The sequence below is a fragment of the Cynoglossus semilaevis genome, chromosome 19 (assembly GCF_000523025.1).
Source record: "Cynoglossus semilaevis isolate Cse_v1.0 chromosome 19, Cse_v1.0, whole genome shotgun sequence".
NCBI classification, from domain to species: Eukaryota; Metazoa; Chordata; class Actinopteri; order Pleuronectiformes; family Cynoglossidae; genus Cynoglossus; species Cynoglossus semilaevis.
Window position 1 is genome coordinate 5,819,106 of NC_024325.1, and position 19,881 is coordinate 5,838,986.

Genomic DNA, 19,881 nt, shown 5'->3' on the forward strand with positions numbered 1-19,881 from the left:
AACGTAAGGTTTTGTTTTGTGTGTTTACTTTAAACCTAACTGAACTGTTGTGTAGCACATTGAAAAGTCATTATCGTCAATGTTTCCAGCAGTTATGTGACTTCCATTAAGTCAAATAACTCAATGTTCCATCACAAGCATTCTTCAATGAATCACAGTCATTGTTTTAAAAAAATCATACTGCATCAAACCAAATGGAAAACTGCAGAGTAAGACTGTTAAAAAAACTGTATCAGAATTTGACTATACTAATTTTAGGTTAACTTTAATAATAATACACTAACATATATAGTTAGTAGTTTAATAAACACTAATAACTAACTGTCTGTAACAAGTCATATTCAGTTTACCCAGATTAGACTTTTGTCTGACTTTTGTCAGGCAGAATCAGGGGTATTTTATTTATTTTTACTTTTGTTTAAGCAGCAAGTCTCCGCTGAGGCCTGTCTTTTACAAGAGACATCAAAATAATAATAATATGAACTTAAAGGTAAATAAAATAAATACATATTGACATGGGAAATATGCAGTCCATTGAGCCTAGTAGGAGTTGGTGCTCTGGGGTCGCAGCAAATTCCCAAGGGCCACCCCTTGGGGGCGCAATTGCCTTTAGACCACACAGTCCTTTGAAACATGTTTTTTCTACATTGTTTTTGAACAACTAATACAATTGACCATAATCTAATCACATTTGTTTGTTATTCTCTTTATTAGGGCGGACAGTTATTGCAAACTCTTGTAAATGTCTCCGTCTTTTGGCCCCCCAGTGGCACTGTAGTCCTGTCTGACTGTGAAACTACAGCGACTCTTCCCTCTGACTACAAAGGCAAGGCAACAATAACAACAGCTGCACTAATCACACACCGAGGACCTGACGGAGACACGGCGAGAGGATGACTTCAGAAAGCCTGCCTGCACCTCCTGCTCTGCACTTGTCTCCGCGGCAGCTGAACGTGTGACCACATTTATTTTTAAGGAGCCTCATTTCTGCGCGTCAACAATATAATACTGAACACACTGCTGGTCCTGGAGCGACGCCTTCAAGGAGCGCTTTTCTCCCTCTGATTGTTATATTTAGCTGTGAGACACAGACGCAGAGAGGTGCAACGCTGCCCGAGCAGCGGGAGAAGGGGAGAACGACCCCCGACCCCTCTGTTGTCCAGCCTCTGTGCTGCCGTTTACAGCAGTTACACACATCTCAACTTGTCGTTCACTTTGCGTTTTTAGGCGATGAGCTGGCCGTGAATGCGCCCCGTGCGTGTGCGCGTGTCTGTGTCTTAGCGACAGGAGGAAAACAGGGATTTTAGCGCAAAATTGTCTCTCGTGTGGGAAAGAAAAAAAGAAGATGATGATGATGGCCGGTGGTGGAGGGGCAGCGGTGGACCACAACGGGATTTACACCAACCCCAGCCTGCACAGCCTGCAGCAGAGCCACATGGACGCTGAAAACCCGGACTCCCGCAAACGGCCGCTGGAAACTCCGGCGGAGGAGGCCGGAGGTACCAACAAGCGCACCAACGTCGGAGGTAAGAGAAGCAGAACGCAACTCATCACCATCTTGTTGTGTATTTACAGTTAGAAGTGCAACGGACTGAGTAGTTAGTGCCGTTCCTTCACAGCAACGAGAATACCGGTTCGATTCCCGGCAATAACTGACAGTCCTTTTCGGAGTTTGCATGTTTTTTTTTTTTAACTGACCCGGGTTCTCGGTACACTCTCACCCGGCGACTACTAGTAACTATTGAGTTTGACTGCAGTCCTCGCACAGGAAGGAATGAAATAAAAGCTGATCTGTGTAAGTCAGGCCAACACGACCACCTAGCATCTGTGCAAAAAAAGTGATAGTTAATGACCATGACGTCACACACGGCAGCCACTGAGCCAGCAGCTCTGACCTCCTCAGCCCAGGTCAGCCTTAGGGATGAACTCACTCACCTGCCTCCAGTAGGTGGGGAGGTCAGTGAAGAATCACCTGTAATGGCTAAAACTTCTTTTCAAACTCCTAGTGTTTTCCCCCATAAAGCCAACAGTTACCAACATCAGCATTAAGTCCTGAGCTGAGAACTTCTGTGGCCCCAGGACTGATGATCTACATTGTTTAAGGTTGTTTGGATACTCATATCTATTTACTACAACATTATCTGGCTGCTCATTGAGATTTTGATCTGATACACAGTATATCTCATATATAGCCATGCCACCTAGATTCTGACCATATACAGTACACGTGCTGAATGTTGTCATCGCAGACTGAAAACCACAGCCATCAGATGCTGATGATTGGCGTTCTCCACCTGCAGTGACAACTCTCTAAAGAATCCTGTGAAAAATATTGTTCTGTTTCACTCCCGTTCACATTTAAGTCAAATGACAAAAGCTTCACATTTTATTTTTATTAAATCAGAATCAAAACTTTTCTTTGCTTGCAATGATTTTTGTCGGCTCATAAAATGTTCCAAAGCTCAGAATATGTTAATTTAGCAACTAATTAGTTCATGAATGAACAATGTCAGGAGCTGAATGTGTGTCTGAGGTGGAAAAAGGAAAAACTAAGAACAGTACTAGGTACAGAACCACATGTCCTTTGTCTATTTGCTTTATCAGGGAGCACCAGAACAGATTATCCATGTAATGACTTAATTCCAGTTTAATGCATTTCCTGGTACATTTACCAGGGTTGGGATAAGGGGGATAAGAACCTGGGACACTTTTCTTTTTCTTTCTCACTTCTCTACAACACTTCCTCTGCTGAGATGAGGCCCAGGGGGATCCCAGCTGAACCACAGCAAACCAGAGGTATTGTGATTTCACCCCAGTGTCATTTCAGTCTTCTGTACTCTACGGCCTACAGTATAATGTAAGACAATTCTTACCAAATTGTAAATTCTGACGTCCAACGTTAGCTCCTGAAGGAGTGTCCCTGTTCAGGGTCATGGGCTTTTACCTGCTTCGTCTGTCCTATTTTGGTCCCTTTCACACCACAACTATAAATGACACATCCAACACCATTGCAGACTAAGTCAGCACCAAACAATAGTTATTTATAGGTTGTGGGTTGAGCTAGACCTCTGTTTGTGACTACAACTACTAGTGTGCTAATTAAGATGGGTGCAATTGCTAAAGATGAAGAGTTTTTTTACTGGAAAGTTAGGTTCTTGACTTAAAATCCCTTGTAAAGTAAATAAATTGTAGAGATTAAGATGATTTTGGTTTTTGTCATGGTGAAAAATCTATGTACATGTGCAGGTTGACGTGTGATAAATGGGATAACAGCTGATTCAGTTTGTCAGTTACTGTAAGTCTTATTCAGCTGGTGATTCTTGTGTGCTGTGCAGGGGGAGCTCTTATTCAACAACTTGATGTTAATTAGACATCCTCAGAGACAAGGCGGTTTCTTCACCATATGTTCTATCTAACATTTGTCCCTCTTTGTGTCACACACACTCGCACACACACGCGTACACTCGGCCATTCAGTGACAGTAGCATTATATCCTGTTTCGAGCAGCATGAGTGCATCTTTGCTGCACATCACTGCACCTGAGAATTGTTATTTCAGAAGGGCACACACAGACCCTCGTGCCAGCAGATAGTATTTTAGAGCACATTCGGCCTCCATATGTCGTCCGTTAGCACTACTGAAGCAGTGTCTAACAGAATAGTCACACCATATTTTTGCCTTTAAATTTGGAGAAACTTTAACCAGTAACAAAAATGTATTTTTTTCAGACATTTTCTTTCAGTATCTCCATCAAGAGTGTGGTCAATAGAAGAAACGACAGTGGCTGACTTTTTACAGTCTTATTTGTTAAGGCAATGTTCCTTCTACAAATTATAATGGCAAACAGTGTGTAATAGCCTATGTAATATATAGTTTACTGCCACAATCATGTTGAATGACATTTAAAAATAAATGATATGAAGTAATTGGCCAGAACAGATAAAATAATGTCTTTAGTTGTTGAGTCACGGGTGAGGGACTTTTAATTATTTGTCACTGGCAGCTAAAAGTGTCAGATAAATAAATGACGCCGTCTTTTAATTAATTTCCACTTGTAAGAAAATCAATTGTTTTATGCAATTAATCTGCTGCTCTATAATAGTAGTCTATTAGATCAATATTATCAATATTATGTGTTCATTATGTAAATAATCAAACATGGCAAATGTTACGTAGATTTGAACAGCAGCACTTGCATAAAATGCAGCATCAGATTACTTTTTTTCCTGCAAAAACGTTTTAATAATCTCAGCGTCTTCAAGCGAGTTCTGTGTTTTATCGTCAACACCAGACTTTTGGTGTGCGTGCGTACTATGCATTAAATGCAACACTGCAGACCTACAGCCTGTCTGGCAGCAGTGGGAGACAGCCTTACACTGAACCATCCCTGTAATCACCCACCCCGTCCCCCTGACTGTGTCTGATATTGATCACGTTATTCCAACCAAACTGATCATTAACATGACTGGCAGCTACAACAAAGAGGAGAAAGACTGTGCTCTTTCAAAGCTCAGACTCTCATTGTGCATTAAAAGCTGTGGACACCCAATGAGGGAAATTACTCCTCTTTTATCAGCACTGCCTCTTTCACCTCCAAGTGTGCATCTTTCATTCATTTCTTTTTCTAATTACCCATACTCTGAGCCCATGTTGCTGGCAGGCACACACCTTCCAAAAGGTTCTGGGGCTGAGGGATTAGGTATGATCTCATAATGTTGCTAATGGAAAGGCTGGCAGCGGAATGGGAGCTGTATTTTTTTTTAATTTTTGGTGGGAAGGACACAGGTGCCCTTGCAGAGTGATGTAACGTGAGTGGACTGTGAATTTGCCAGGTGGCACTGAAAGAGAGAAAGAGAAGGGGGAAAAAAAGGAGATAGATAGACCAGGAGAGGGAGAGAAGTCTACAGAGAGGCTCTGTCTATTTACCAGCGCATCTTTTTAAGGGTATAGCACTCATAGAATTTTTTGGAAGGGGTTTATTTTTGAACAAATGGGCCATACACTGAACGTCTCATGTGTGGAGGGAAGATATCAATAGCCAGGAATAAGAGGATTTTCTTTTTTACAGGTTCTCGCAAAAACACTATGTAGAAAAAAAAAATACAACCTAGGTACCGTGTTCACGCACAGACAGTGACAGGCATGCACAATGCAGTTTTCACACACTTAAGATACCTCCCGTCGTTGGATTTATAGGCGTAGTGATTGGCTTCATCATCCCCCCTCCACCATTCTGCGGCACTGCCATTTGCAATGGTTGATGAGCCCCTCCGCCCTCTCAAACATGGCCGTCTAAGGGATGGGGTGGGGGAAAGGAAGAGAGGAGGGTGGGCGGCGTAAGGCACGCTGGCTCAGATCACTCCTCCTCCAGCTCCTTTATTAACTGCTAATCTTATCCATACACCTCTCCAGCCACTGTTGAAGGTCACTATATACGCTTCCCCATTCACCACTGATGTCCGCTCACTCATCCTCTTCACCTTTGTCACTTTCTGCGAAAAAAGTGAGTGAATGGACTGCCATACTTTATAGTGCTGCGTCAAAAGAGGCGGAGTAGAGAAAGAAATTCAATTTTTTGGGACCGGCATCGGGAGGTGGGGACATGACGTGTTGCAGGAAGGAAGCTGCCCATTGGCCATGTGAGGTGTCAGTCCTGCGTAGTGCTGCAGACGGACAGGCTACTCGATGAATATGGATGAGAGCAGTGAAAAGGGTGATGCGGCAGGGAAGACCCCCCCTCCTTCAAACCGATGCAGGCTTGAACAATGCGTGCCGTCTCTCACTGAAAACACTGAGAGCCTGCATTAGCATTTTCTCAGACAATTGAGGCTCTGGCCAGCTGCAGGCATGGCTGGGATGCTGCGGTGAAATTTCTTTTTCTGCACCCACTGATGAATTAAACCTCGGTGAAAAAGGTCGACTGGCCGCATTCCTCAACACTACCATTGTACCTATGTCTAGGCTAATAAGATCCCCTTTAGAGATTGTGTCCCGGCATTGATGGCGATCTGACAGAGGACTTGAGAAGCAGCAGATCTGAAAATGGGTAAGCGTCAAACTCTTTTTGTCTGACTTGTTGAATTTATCCATCATGCTAGACTACGTGTAGTTTAATACACCAAAAGCTCATTTGTCCGAGTTAACTCATTTTTCCGTTCCGTCATCTCTGCTGTCAGTCAGGACAGGTTAGTCCATTGAAATGCAGAATGGATACTTGGAAGGGTTGTGAGAAGGAGGGAGGACAGTCACAAGGCATTTCCTCCTGACCCACCCCCCTTGAGTGACTTAACTAAACGCATTTGGCTCAGTGTATGTGATTCTCCTCCAAGCCATCCTTGCAGTATTGGAGGCAGGGGTTTGAACTCACACCCCACTGGCTCAGCTTCCCAATGTCTCCCACTGCTCCTTCTCCCTGGCGGACTGCAGCAACAGATTGCCATGTTTACTCTACCACATGACGCCATTAAAACCTGTTACTGTGATCTCAGACACTGGGACAGAATTAATTATTGAGTAATGACAGCAAACGTGACTGTGTCTCAGCCGCTTCCTCCGCTGCTGCCTTTACTCCTTGAAGATGAGCTTAAAGTTACGCAATGGTTTTGGGCTTGTCTGTCAACAACAGGTCTTTGTATGTTTAGATTCTGCAGTCAGCGTCATTAGTAATTAAATGTAACGTCAGGGTCTGGTGCACGGAGTGAGTGTTCCAAAGCTTTATGGCGACCATATCAGTCAAGCATGATCTTTATTCTTTCACCAAGGTCATTTTATTGTTATTCGTTTCTGTGAAAAGCAGAGTGTGGGCTGCAATGTAGCGATACATTTTATATACCAGTAGAAAGCGAGAGGTGATCAATATTTGTATCATGATGTCATCGTACAAGAGAAATTTTCTATTTCTTTTGTGTAAATGATGTCAGAGAATTGACCTGAACCTTTAAGCTTTCGATGGGGGAGTGAAAATGGTGCTGACAAACAAATGTGGATATAAGATGTTCTGGGATTTGGGAATGTGGATGAGAACTACAGCTACTTAATTAGAATAAAAAGAGAAATTAATTTAACAATCGTGCTATTGTCAAATATTTGTCAGAGGCATTGTTAATGGGCGATATAGTCAAAATCAGCCTGTGTCTGAATGGAACATGAGGGGCATATTAATGCAATAAGGAGAAGCATGAACTTGTAGGCTGTGAAACTCCTTCATGTCACAGTGCCATGTTCATTTACATCTGAATCTAATGAATGCATTACAGAGGCAACAGGTTGGTTAAATCCAGGGTGGCACGCCTCCATCCATCTGACTCCCACCACTACTAAGCCCATTGCATGCCCCCACTCATATCTGACACACTTTAATACCCACAGGACGCACCGTAGTGTGTAGACAGACTCTTGTGAGACGTGGTAAAAACTGGACAAATCCTCACTGTTTCAAATTCAAACAAGAAATCCGACCATTTAAATGTGGACGTGAGCTTTGCATCTCCGACCGCTTCCGTGGCGTCACCCTTGAGGAGTCTGAGCTATAGCCAACATGACGTCACTGCATCGAAATCACCACACAGAGCCTATTCCTATCAGTCCTTCAGGATATTTAGCTTGGAACTTAACCAATTGTTTAACAAAATGTTTAATATGCAACAGGGAACCATGTACGGTCGGAAATGAATTATTTCTGATGCCTCCTTGGCAGGCTCTTGTATTATATTTAGCTGTAAGCTCAATATGTGGTTGATTGCCTTTTACTAGATTAGTGCACTTAATGTGATCAGGGTTTTCCTGGACAGATACTTCACCCACTTTGGTGCTGATTAATTCTTAATTAGAAACGGCTGGAAAAGGGAACTTTCCCCAGTGAAAGAGTGAAGGATGTGTGGCTGCAAATTCTACAGACTGAAATACTGTCAATCACTGAACGGTTGAAGTCACTGTAAGCCACAGTAATCTCCTTCCAAAATGGAGATTTAGACCAACTTGGCACAATATCCTGCGGACAAATCTGTGGGATTGGAGCCCATATGTTCTTCTCACGTCTGTTAATTACAAAGGATCACTCTGTATTGGCATTAATCAACCGTCTTGATAATTGCTTCATGAGTTTGCGTTCTGTCTCCTGTGCTATTTGTCTGTCAGTGCAGTGGGAACTGTTCCGTTCAGACAAGTGTTGATTCTCCTTGCTTTTGGTTCAGGTGTGTCTTGACTTTGTATTTGGACAGAGGTTGCTAAAACTCCTTGAAAACAGTTAAAATTAGATCTCTGCAAACTGGAAAGGAGGTCATCATTTACTCTACAAGAAATCTGGGACAGGACCCAGAACATGTCACCTATCTCCAATAAAACATGAATGTACTGGAAACTCAGTAAAGTCCTCTAAATCTGTACACAATTGTGCATTAATTCTTGTAATTTGTTAATGTGTCCGTGTGGGATTTTTCTTTTACTGTTCGTTCTGGGTTTCGACAGCTTGGTGCTAATACAGTGTATGAGATGATGTCCACAGGTACTTTCTTCTTTTTTTTTTTGTCTGATGTAAACCTTTACCACTTTGTGTTCCTCCTTCCCCAGAGGAGGGTGAGTACTTCCTGAAGGTGCTGATCCCCAGCTATGCAGCCGGCTCTATAATTGGCAAGGGCGGCCAGACCATCGTACAACTGCAGAAAGAGACGGGTGCCACTATTAAGCTGTCCAAATCCAAAGACTTTTATCCAGGTAAGACTACACCAACACCACTGACCAACACAGAGTGTGTGTGTATGAGACGTCGTCCACGTGAGGCTCAGATTTTCCTTCTACTTTCTGCCTTTAGTGTGTCTAAGAGGAAAAGACAACAAAAAGACCCAGATAGATAATCCTTAATCTATTGTCGTTCATTTTGATCAGGCACTCGTGCAAGTTAGTTTGTATCACCCACTCTTTAGGTGTAGGTGGTATTAAGTGCTTAATAAATAACTACTATTTAATCTAACCATTTTCTTTTTTTTCTCTCTCAAATAAAGTAAACTGTTCATTATGCACAACATGTATACAGAGAATAATTTACAAAAACACACAGTTCCAATGCCACAGAAGTGAAGAAATAATACGTCCCAGATTAGATCTTTTAATACAGAGATGAGCTAACTGCTAACATGCTCCATTAGTGGGCCTCAGTTGCAAACAGTTGAATAATCCAATCTAAGTTGGACCAAAGTTTAGCTTTTTTTCCCACAGATAGTGGTTCTTAAAATATGCACAGAAAATGGTAAAATTAAAGCAACATTTTCAGCCGGATAAGTTGTTATTTGGATTTTGGATTTTTCACTTCACAAAACAATAGCGCTGAATCTGTCCGCTGTCTTCATAAGATGATTTTTTTTATGGCTCCTTGGTCATTATTGTACGTAGAGCAATCTGTGACTCTAAGGAGTAATTGGCGTTGCATGTCATTAAATACATTTATAAGTAGTATTGGTTTTTTTTGGAAGTAGAATCATTTGCTTTCACAGATCATTGGTTTATAGAAACATATCGCAGCTGTAAACTGCATGTTCATGGTTACGGGGTCATTGAATGTAATTAATGTTTTGTCCTTGAGGGATTTAACATGCCTCAAGGACAGAGGTGTTGCTGCTGTCCGACACTGCATTCGGGTCTGCAGATGTTTCCAGTTCCAGTAGAAAACTGCCTGGGTGGTGGCACTTTGTCAGTACAGTGGCTCTGTAGCATAAACAGACAAGAACTGCTCTTTTTGGGATAATCATTCACTGGTGCCATTTTGTTCCTGCCAAAAACGTGGAAAATTCTCTGATGATGAGGACTGGTACCGTGTACATTGGACAGCATTAATCCAGCTTGAAAGTGCCTCTTAAAAATGTCAAGAGGAAAGGGATGCTCGGTGGCCGCTGTGCACATTGAGGGCAAAGCTGAATCAGTCCATCCTCCAAACACAACGTGTGTGAGTTGTAGAAGAGTCGAGGTGTTTGTCCTTCATGCCTCAGAGAATCTCTCAACCTGATGAAAAATAACAGGTGCCGAGCGTCTCGCAACTTATTAGGTCCAGATGTTTTCTGTGATAACATGAGCCGGCAAATAAGGCCTGCGTAGTACTTGTAGTACTCGTAGTAGCATGCCTTAAACTTTTTTTTTTTTTTACACATTTAGAATATGAATGGCACAAATACAGAGAGTCTCTTTTAGCTTCTTTCTTAATCAGGACTCACCACAGTGGTAGTATATAAAGAATAATTTGTTACATACGGTGTATGCCCTTCCTGATGTAACCCACCCTGGGATTTGGTGACTAGTTGATGGACATTACAGACTTTACAGTTACTTCAAAGATATTTGAAGGATTTTGACCCCTGCCCCACTCCCCTGTTTTTTACATGTTCACATGTAACAGGCTACGTAGCAGACAGACTGAGCTGTAGCTGCAGAGTTACTGAGTGCTCGAGGGGAGAAGAAGGATGACCTGGCTGCACATTTTCCATCCTCCATGTTTCTTTTAGCTGTGGTGAAATGACGCCAGCTTAGAGATCTCTGCAGATTCTCCACACATGAGCCCAGCCAGGTTTAAGGGAATAAGTTATGGCTACTCAGCTGGCACCAGGCCCAATGAAGGAAGTGATATGTATCTCTATTTCTCTCTTAGGATTGTAAAAATGTTCATAGGCCACCACCTGCTCGGCCCATCCCCCCACTCATTATCGTGATGAGTGAGAAGAGGAGTTCAGGGACACTGCGCTGGCAACGATTTGATTGGTTGGTTGTTCTGTTCCAGACAAATGAAGTGAACCGACTGCCACTGTTGACACCACAATGGATCAGAGTGTTGCTTTCTCGTAGTGCAAAATTGAATTAGTGAATTATCCTTCAGTGTAGAATCAGGTATGATTTAACCAAGTGTTTGTCACACAGCCCGTGCTGCAGCAGCCGGAACAAACTCCTGAACTACAGCACAATCACACACAGGAGAAATCAAGGGACAAAACATGATGCAGCCATTTTCTTCCTCTCTTTCCTCGCTCTGATTGCTCACTGTCTTTGACACTCCCAGCCACCTCACGACTCCCATCCGACGGTGTCAAACATAAAATTGCGTATCCATATGTCTTGGCGGGAAGTGTACAAGTGAGCCCTGTGATAAGCAGACTGAGATGGATGAGCAGAGATACTGAAGGGTATGGATGATGCATGATTGTATGTGAGCGAGGGGACAGGGGGCCAGGCCCAGAAATAGCCCGTTTCAATCCCTCTCTGTGGACATGACCCCTCTCTCAGCTGCAATCAAGCTGCTCAAACACACGCCAAGTTTCCTCTTTACTCCTCCCCACTCACTGTTTGTCTCAGGGTTGGTTCCTGGTAGTTAGGGGAGTCCAGGCAGATAAGATTGCATCACACTTTTCTTAAACTTGTGTTTGTTTGCTTGTACGCCCCTTGAATCTCACTGGTGCTGACTATCGTCTTCTCAACATTTATTGTAAGCACAGTAAGGCTGAATGATTTGTGCGTTCATAAATACAGCATACTTTACATTCAGCCCCTCACACTGTGCATTCAACACACACACACACACACACACAGCCCTGCTTACACACATCTTCATACTTTAGCAGCTGCAGGGAGAGCCGTGGGAGTTCACGATTCAAACACAAACTTAGAAACAAAACTTCAAACCCTTGTGCTTTGTGCAGCTGGGCACTGGCCAAGAACGTGTATTGAGTTACTTTGTAGAGCACAAACCAGATGAGTGTGTTGTGATGTTGCAGAAATGCTGCAAGGATGTTTTTCACCAGCAGATCATTAAAATTTCAGTCACAATAAGTGACCTCATGCTTAAAAACTAAACTATTGCCCCAAAAAAACAGCCTCTTAGAAGGAACAAAAGAATAATAAAACCAAACTTGCATTAACCCAACTATAGATTTTGACTTTTAATGTTTTAAGTATGTTGTCATTAATTTTGTTCAAGTTGAGGTCTTGGGTCTGAATTTTTAATCTAACATGAACTAAAAATAATTTGTTTTCTAGATGAATTACTTTTCTTTCATGTGAATTTTCCGGACATTATTATAGGTTTAAAGCAGAGAAATCAAAGCACAGAACAAGTCGCTAGCAGGAGAAAAAACGTGAGTAATCTGTTCAGTAGTGCTTGAGGGAGTTTTTAACAATCTGGCAAAACAACCAGGATGATGTCACCAGTGTTATATCAGCCTGTGCTCGGACACTCCAAATTTTAACTGAATGCATATGTTGCAAACTTGGGATTGTGCATCTGAGATATGTCAGCATTCAGCAGTAAATGCAAAAAAATAACTGCTGTCCAGCAGTTTTTGAACCTAACGTCATGAAGGAAAATGAAGAACAGCCTACGTTTTCATGCTTCTTTAAATGTCAACAGTTTCCTCAACTTCTCAGTGATCTCCAGACTTTTTTAAGGGAAGCCAAATATTTTGTTAATAAAATCATAAATATTTATTCTGCATTTGCAATTTTCTACTAAACCCTGTTGGCCTAGAAAAAGCTATATAGCTAATTATTAGCTAAATTAACAAAATGTAACTAAGCTAAGCTCATACTCGGCTAAAATTTAGTAAATAATAGCAAGTTAAGTTTAAGTTAGCTCAGAAAATATCTTGAAGTTAGCCAGAAGACACATAGCTGACGGGTTTGCCAAAAGATAGTTGGCAGTTTTTATTAAATTTACCCGTAGACATTTCCCAGAGGCAAAATGTTACAGTGTTTTTGTTTTGATACTGGGCCATCAAGGTCATTTTACTGGATCAGTGGCAGACCAGCTAACTGTCTACTAATGGGTTCCAGATCCTTTATGATTCATAACTAAACTTTATATTTGCAAATTGTAGAGGTTGACTATAGCAGAAAAGAATGACCTGGCTGTTGGATTTGAGTTATATCATAGTTTTCTCAGTTCATGAAAAAAAAAATTAGGGCCTGCTCCAACCTGGACCAATACTAAAATCTAAACTGTCATGAAGCTCATTCGTCTCTTCACTCTGATTGGACATGTGGGAGTATCCCTTATGTTGGCAGGATTGTCCAAGCTCCGCTGTCATGGATACAACAACAAACATGCAGAGCACAGCAGAAGACTACACCAAACCTTATTGTATTGATTACAGTGATTGCAGTGTTTGTGAAATACCAATAGTTGGTAAGATTTGGTGTGAATTTGTTTTTTGGAAAATCTGCTTATTAGGTTTAGAGATTTCTCCTAACAGTATGTTTATTTAGCAGCAGCAGTTAGGGCTGATGGAGCAGTTCAAAGACAGAGACAGAGTGGTGACATCTAATTCCTTCTCCTCATCTTCATTTCATAATGTTTTCTTTTCAAGGTAACAAAACTGAACAATTTTTTAGGCAGGTTTACAAAGGTCATATTGGCACATTTTGTAAAAGCAGTTAATATGAAGCTAATGGGCCAAAGGCTGGAGGAGTTGTTTGTGCTCAGTAGTATATAATATATGCCCCTAATGAGAGACACCTCTGAATAGGCGGTTAATTACAGCAGCACACAGTGAGAGGACACTGCTCTGCTTTGGGTTGATAGTAGGGTTTTCACTAAACAAGCTGACAAGAGTACTGTCAACAATAAAAAGTGGTGGTTGGTGTGTGTGCGTGTGTGAGCGTGAGCTCAGCCCGTACCACGGAGAGGACACTAAGTAGGAAAATGCTTTCAGCCGGTTTTAATTTCTTCTCAATAACAGAAGGCTTTTTAATCCAAACGGAAACAAGTCTTCTCAAATGAAACTGACACTTTCACAACAGACATTATATAAATACAATTATGAATATAGTCAATGATATAATGAACAGGAAGAAAGCAGAGCCTTTAATTTATTGAAATATTTATATTTAAATTTAAACATTGTCTCCTCCTTTCCAGTGGTGAAAATGTCACTTACTTTAAATTGTTTGCCACTATGGTTCAATAAAAAGCATAGTACAAAACATAATGTTGAATAATTCTCAACAAGACGTTACCTGCTGGTGTATGAGTGCTTCATCTCTCCACTGTGCTTTTACACTGAGAGGACACATCTTACAGTCAGTCTTGCTCCTGCCTTTGTCCCCGATGTTAAAATACCTCTAAACTGCTGACATTGTTGACCTACTTATATAAACTACCTGTGAGGACAGTGGGACGCTGAACTGCAGTAGGAAAACAAATAACGGTGGCTGACCGGTGCACTGCAGTTCAACTGAAGAGCCTTTACAAAGTATCTATGTGGACTGTCTCAGCACATGTATTCCATCAGGAGTATATCAATGAAGTGCAGGTCCAGATACCACTGTTGGTGTCAATGCAAGACTGTGTGTTTTAGGAGTTACTGACAATGTGGCAATTAAGCCCTTCATGTCGCGTGACTGCCTGTCATAGATAGAGGGAGACAAAGAGTCGGAGTGAGATGTGACCATAAACATCCCAGCGCTTCATTACCATAAACACTGTAATTTATTTTGAGGCATTACTAATGCAGTATCAATGATACAGTAGCTCCTGCTGTTAGTACTCACAAATGTCCTATTTGTGTATTACTCCCTCTCTAAAAATAGTCCCCAACAAATGGGTTTCATCTCCCACATTGAGTTGTGCTCAACACAACCATGGTCACCTGTTTTAGGATATTTTAGATACGTGAATAGAATAGAATTGACTCTTATTTAGATGCCGACAGTAGAGTTAACATAAATCCAATACAAAGATTGCAACTGATTTGCTGTTGGGGCTTTACATAAAATAATTCTCATGATCAATAGATATAAATATCTGTAAGGCAATTATTTCTGAAGTTGTACCGTAAATAAACTTGCATTCAATCTGTGTTTCAGAAAACCCAAGCTGGACTGGAGCGAATCAAATCAATACATAGTTTATAAAAGGATTTTCTGCATATTTCACCTAAAAATTTAAAATATTTTAGTGTGCACTAGGACAGTGTGATTAAGGATTATGTGAATTTGAAAACTAGATATCGCACCTAGTACTAAACAACTCCGATCTTTCTTTCTTACTTTTCATCTTAAGAGTCCCCTCTATTTGTAGTAAAATGTTAGACAGTTGATATATAATACCTTGTTATTAGTTGGTCTTCACATAAGACACACCAACACACTTGGGGCTCATTGATTGGATGTACGTATCTGACCTGGGATAACCAATCAGTTTAGAGCTTAATTCTGTTCTTTCTTGCACACTTTGGCCTGACATTTAAAGGACAGGTTCCAGTTTCTCTGCTGGTTGGTCCTTCTCAGGGTCGCAAAGGGAGCTGGAACCAAACCACCCATTCATCTGAGGATGGCCAAATAGAGAAATATAATATACAGACAGACATCTACTCAGACCTCTGGTCAATCTGGAGTGGTCAAGTGTATCGGCTGCAATCCTGTTGTTAAAGGTTAACCACCGTAGGAAGAGAAAGTGTGTGGTTGGGAAGAGAAGCAGACTAATTTACTGAATTAAACTGGCACGTCATGAAACATTCCCAGATTTAAAACGTGTTTATAGCTTGGCACAGCTTGCTGTATGGCAACGGTGATGTGATGAAAAAAAACTCAGCAGTGAAAACTCCAAGTCGGACATTCCAAGTTGAGTTGTAGTGTGAATAATTAGGTTATAAATCTGTGGATGTGATGACAGTAATAGTTTATGCGTTGAGAGCTCACAGTATAAATGTGAATAAGGCAGAGTCAGGCTCCAGTGAAGCCACAGAAGAGCTCAAACAGGGAGAGTTGTGTTGGAACTCTTTCGCTTCAGGATCAAGATAGGAGACCTTGAAGTCAGGGGTCTCTTGGGACGAGCTGAGGGCTGAGATGTGCACTCTCTGGGGCACTGACACATTTCTTTTCCTCTATATGCCTATGAGAGGAGGAGCTACAGTGTCTCTTACTGCAGCCCAGAGCTTTTATTATGCAATTCATCATTTTCAAAGAGAGACAAAAGCTGATGCAAGAAGTGGAGGAAGTGAAGAGGTTGTAGAATAAAACTACAGTAATTGTTATTTTTATTTATTTATTTTGTCCTGTTTACTGTTTCTTATAAGCAATCAATATTTCTAGCAGGACTCACTGACAAAATCACAAAGGCAGAGATTTATCTTGAGGTCTCTGTGCAAAACAATTTGGAATGAACTTTTAATGAACTAGTGTTTATTAAAAAAAACATAACTCTGGAAAATAAAGAACTCAGAAAACAATGATTTACTCTAAGCACTTATTGTGATCAGAAGCCCATAAAAACTTAATATAAATGAAATCTTGTTTCTATTTTTTATAATTGTATACTGGACAATGGACTGTTATTTATATCCCATAAAAATTTAATATACATGAAATCAGCCATGTTTCTATTTTTTATAATTGTTATACTGGACAATGGACTGTTATTTATATTTTATTAATGTCCAGCTGAGCCTTGCTTAAAAGCTCTATAATTTGTTTGTCTTTCCACTGAAATTTCACTGTCTTTCCACTTGATTAACAACTTAAGATTTTTTCAGTTTAGCTAAATCGCTGATTAAAAATGCTGTGTCAAGCACAGTCATGACAAAAAATGAGGACATTCTCATTAAATCGTCTAAAATGAACAAATGTAGATATCTCATTTTTAAGTCATGTATTATACACATCGAAACAATAATCAAAATATTAAAGAAAGTCGTACAGGAACAGAGATAAACCGAGGAGAATCTTGTGAAAAGGTAATAAAGATTTGCGTCATTCACATCAATTTTATGACTTGAACACTCGTCCATGGTGACAAAATGACTTTTAGGCTGGCATGGAAAGAAACTCAGGTCAGTAAAACAGTTCTGAAAGACTAACTGCTCTTCAGTTACATTTTCATTCGGGAAAAAGTGCTGAATTACTATTTTACTCAGGATGATCTTCCTGTCTGTCATCTTCAGCTCAGTGGCAGACTAACCAATCATGTTTTTATATTCAGCTGCTTCTCTCTGTACGTTGATTTAAAAACTCAGTAATTGGTGCGATGAATTTTATTTAATAAAGACACATTTTAGTCCAACCCCAACGTCCTAAGAATGATTGATCGATTGACCTTTTTCCTCCTCTGTTACCACAGGAACAACAGAACGAGTCTGTCTGATACAGGGTACAGTCGAAGCCCTCAATGGAGTCCACAACTTCATCGCAGAGAAAGTCCGCGAGATGCCCCAGAGCGCCCAGAAACCAGAGCCTGTTAGCATACTGCAGCCCCAGACCACAGTCAACCCTGACCGTGTCAAACAGGTGAGATACAGTACAGTCAGTCAGACTGTGTGTGTGTGTGTGTGTGTGTGTGTGTGTGTGTGTGGTCTAATGTCAGAAACAACAGTTTACTAGGAGGCCACCTTATCTATTACCCGTTGCCTGGGCCGTGACCCACAGTCTAGTAGGGTCAGGAAAATGTGAGGGTGTGTGGTTATTTTTACCAACAGTCTTTCATAGCTAGACAGAGCCATGTGGCAGCTGCATCCTAAACCCCTGGGATTAACGAATGGCAGAGTAAAGCCGGGGCTGCTGGTTCTTTGACTCCGTGTGATATATCCTCCTATCTGACTGCCTTGTTTTTTTTTGCCTTTCCTCTATAACATTTATTGCTACTTCATTTTTTTATTTTTTCTACAGGCCAAACTTATTGTGCCCAATAGCACAGCTGGGCTGATCATCGGTAAAGGTGGCGCCACAGTAAAAGCAGTCATGGAGCAGTCAGGGGCCTGGGTGCAGCTCTCACAGAAACCGGAAGGCATCAACCTGCAGGAACGAGTAGTAACCATCAGCGGTGAGCCCGAACAGAACCGCAAGGCCGTGGAAATCATAGTACAGAAGATCCAGGAAGACCCCCAGAGCAGCAGTTGTCTCAACATCAGTTATTCCAACGTCTCAGGCCCAGTTGCCAACTCCAACCCCACAGGCTCCCCCTATGCTAACACTGCTGAGGTCCTGCCCAACGCAGCTGCAGCAGCTGCCACTGCGTCCAGTCTTCTGGGTCAGGCCGGTCTAACGGGAATGGGTGCGTTCCCCGCTGCCATGTCCACTTTCTCTGGCAACGATCTTTTGGCCATAACGTCAGCCCTCAACACACTGGCCAGCTATGGCTACAACACTAACACCCTTGGTCTCGGTCTGAACCCTGCAGCTGCCTCTGGAGTCCTCGCTGCAGTAGCAGCCAGTGCAAACCCAGCTGCTGCTGCTGCAGCTAACCTGCTGGCCTCCTACGCAAGCGATGCTTCCGGCAGTGCAGGCCACCCTGCCACAGGTCTCGGTGGTTTCTCCCTTGGTTCTCTAGCAGCTGCTACAGGGGCTTCCAATGGTTACCTAAATGCCTCATCTCCACTGATGGCGTCCTCTCTTTTGGCAACAGAAAAGCTAGCTGATGGGGCCAAGGACGTGGTTGAGATTGCAGTTCCCGAGAATCTGGTGGGTGCCATTTTAGGGAAAGGAGGGAAAACGCTGGTAGAGTACCAGGAGCTAACAGGAGCCCGAATCCAGATCTCCAAAAAGGGAGAGTTCATTCCTGGTACTCGGAACCGTAAAGTTACCATAACAGGGTCACCGGCCGCTACACAAGCAGCGCAGTATCTAATCAGCCAGAGGATCACGTACGAGCAGGGTGTGCGTGCTAACAACCCACAAAAGGTGGGCTAAAAAGAAGAAGAAAAGGATAGAAGGAAAGGATGAAGACAGAGATAGAAAGGAATTGAGAGGGCCACAGTGAATAGAAAAAAGAAATGTCCAAATATCTGTTCAATATTTCGGTATCAAATGAGAGAATCCTTAAGGAGGAGGTGGGGGAGACAACCAAGATAAGTGTGTGTGATATGTGAATGTGTTTTCAGGACTGAAGTCCTGATGTTTTTTAAAAGTTTGTGTCGATTCCTTTTGACGATGGTGATCAGAGTAAGCTGAACTGGTCCACTGCCAAGTTGCAGATTCTAAGGGGTGGGGCCACAGGGTCTCACTCTCCTCCAAAACCTCATAGCTGTTTTATTTTGTTTCTCCTTTTTTTTTTTTTTTTTTTTTTTGGTTTTTTTGGTTTCCACTTTCGTTGTTTTCCCCACCCCCCGGGGTTTTTTTTTTTTTTTTGTTGGGTTCTGTTGGTTTCCACTTCAGTTGCTTACCTCAGCTCCCGGTGAGTTGAGCATGTCAGATAACAGTCAGATAAGACGTCAGCCAGCTGAAGCGCTGATCTATAAACCTCGCTCTTTGTGTACAATGCAAAAAGGCATTGTTAACAGGGACAGGTTTTATGACAAGCACCTGAGGTCATCTCAATCTGTGGGGAAGCAATCGAAGTATATTATTATTTCTACGTTCGTACACAGTGAATTCTGGCTCATACCATAATTGAAGTTTTTAAAAATTTAATTATATTATATTTTTATCCATTATTTATTGATATGGTCTCATTCAAACACAAAACGGTTATTTAAACCTGCGAGTGCGGGTTGATCTGAATGTAAACGCATTATTAACCTATTGCTGTTATTTTATTTACAGGGATCAAAAATTGTTTTGCAGTGAAAGAAATGTATAACTCAAACCCAGTCTGAACTTAGCTGTTGCTGTCTGCAAGAAGAGTTCAGGGGTTCAAATAATCAATGTGAGAGGACAGAGGAGACACACAGGAATGTATAAATGTATATGTATACAAAGATACATGAATAATGCTCCCACAAACGCACAAACAGAGACACATTTGCATATCCAGCCACAGCTAAAAACACACGGAAAAATATTTGTTGTTAAACCCTTTATTGGTGCTATAGGGATAGGTTTTTATCTCCATTACCATGAAATCAGAATCTCTCTGGAGGCTAATCTCTATGTTTATTATCATACAAGAAAAAAAGGTGACGTGTAGTCCAGCAATTAGTA

The 19,881-nt window shown here is 41.7% G+C and overlaps 1 protein-coding gene across 2 annotated transcripts; it reads left to right on the forward strand.

Moving 5' to 3' along the window:
- Positions 1 to 250: 250 nt before the first annotated feature.
- On the forward strand, positions 251 to 19,036 carry nova1 (NOVA alternative splicing regulator 1). Of its 2 annotated transcripts, none has more exons than XM_008332497.3 (4): positions 251 to 1,526; positions 8,569 to 8,712; positions 17,087 to 17,253; positions 17,632 to 19,036. In XM_008332497.3, the coding sequence occupies exons 1-4, from the start codon at positions 1,346 to 1,348 to the stop codon at positions 18,649 to 18,651; spliced, it is 1,512 nt and encodes a 503-aa protein (XP_008330719.1). In that variant the 5' UTR covers positions 251 to 1,345; the 3' UTR covers positions 18,652 to 19,036. The 2 variants fall into 2 exon arrangements, with proteins under 2 accessions (XP_008330719.1, XP_008330720.1); XM_008332498.3 differs by lacking the exon at positions 251 to 1,526 and adding an exon at positions 5,578 to 6,046.
- Positions 19,037 to 19,881: the final 845 nt, after the last annotated feature.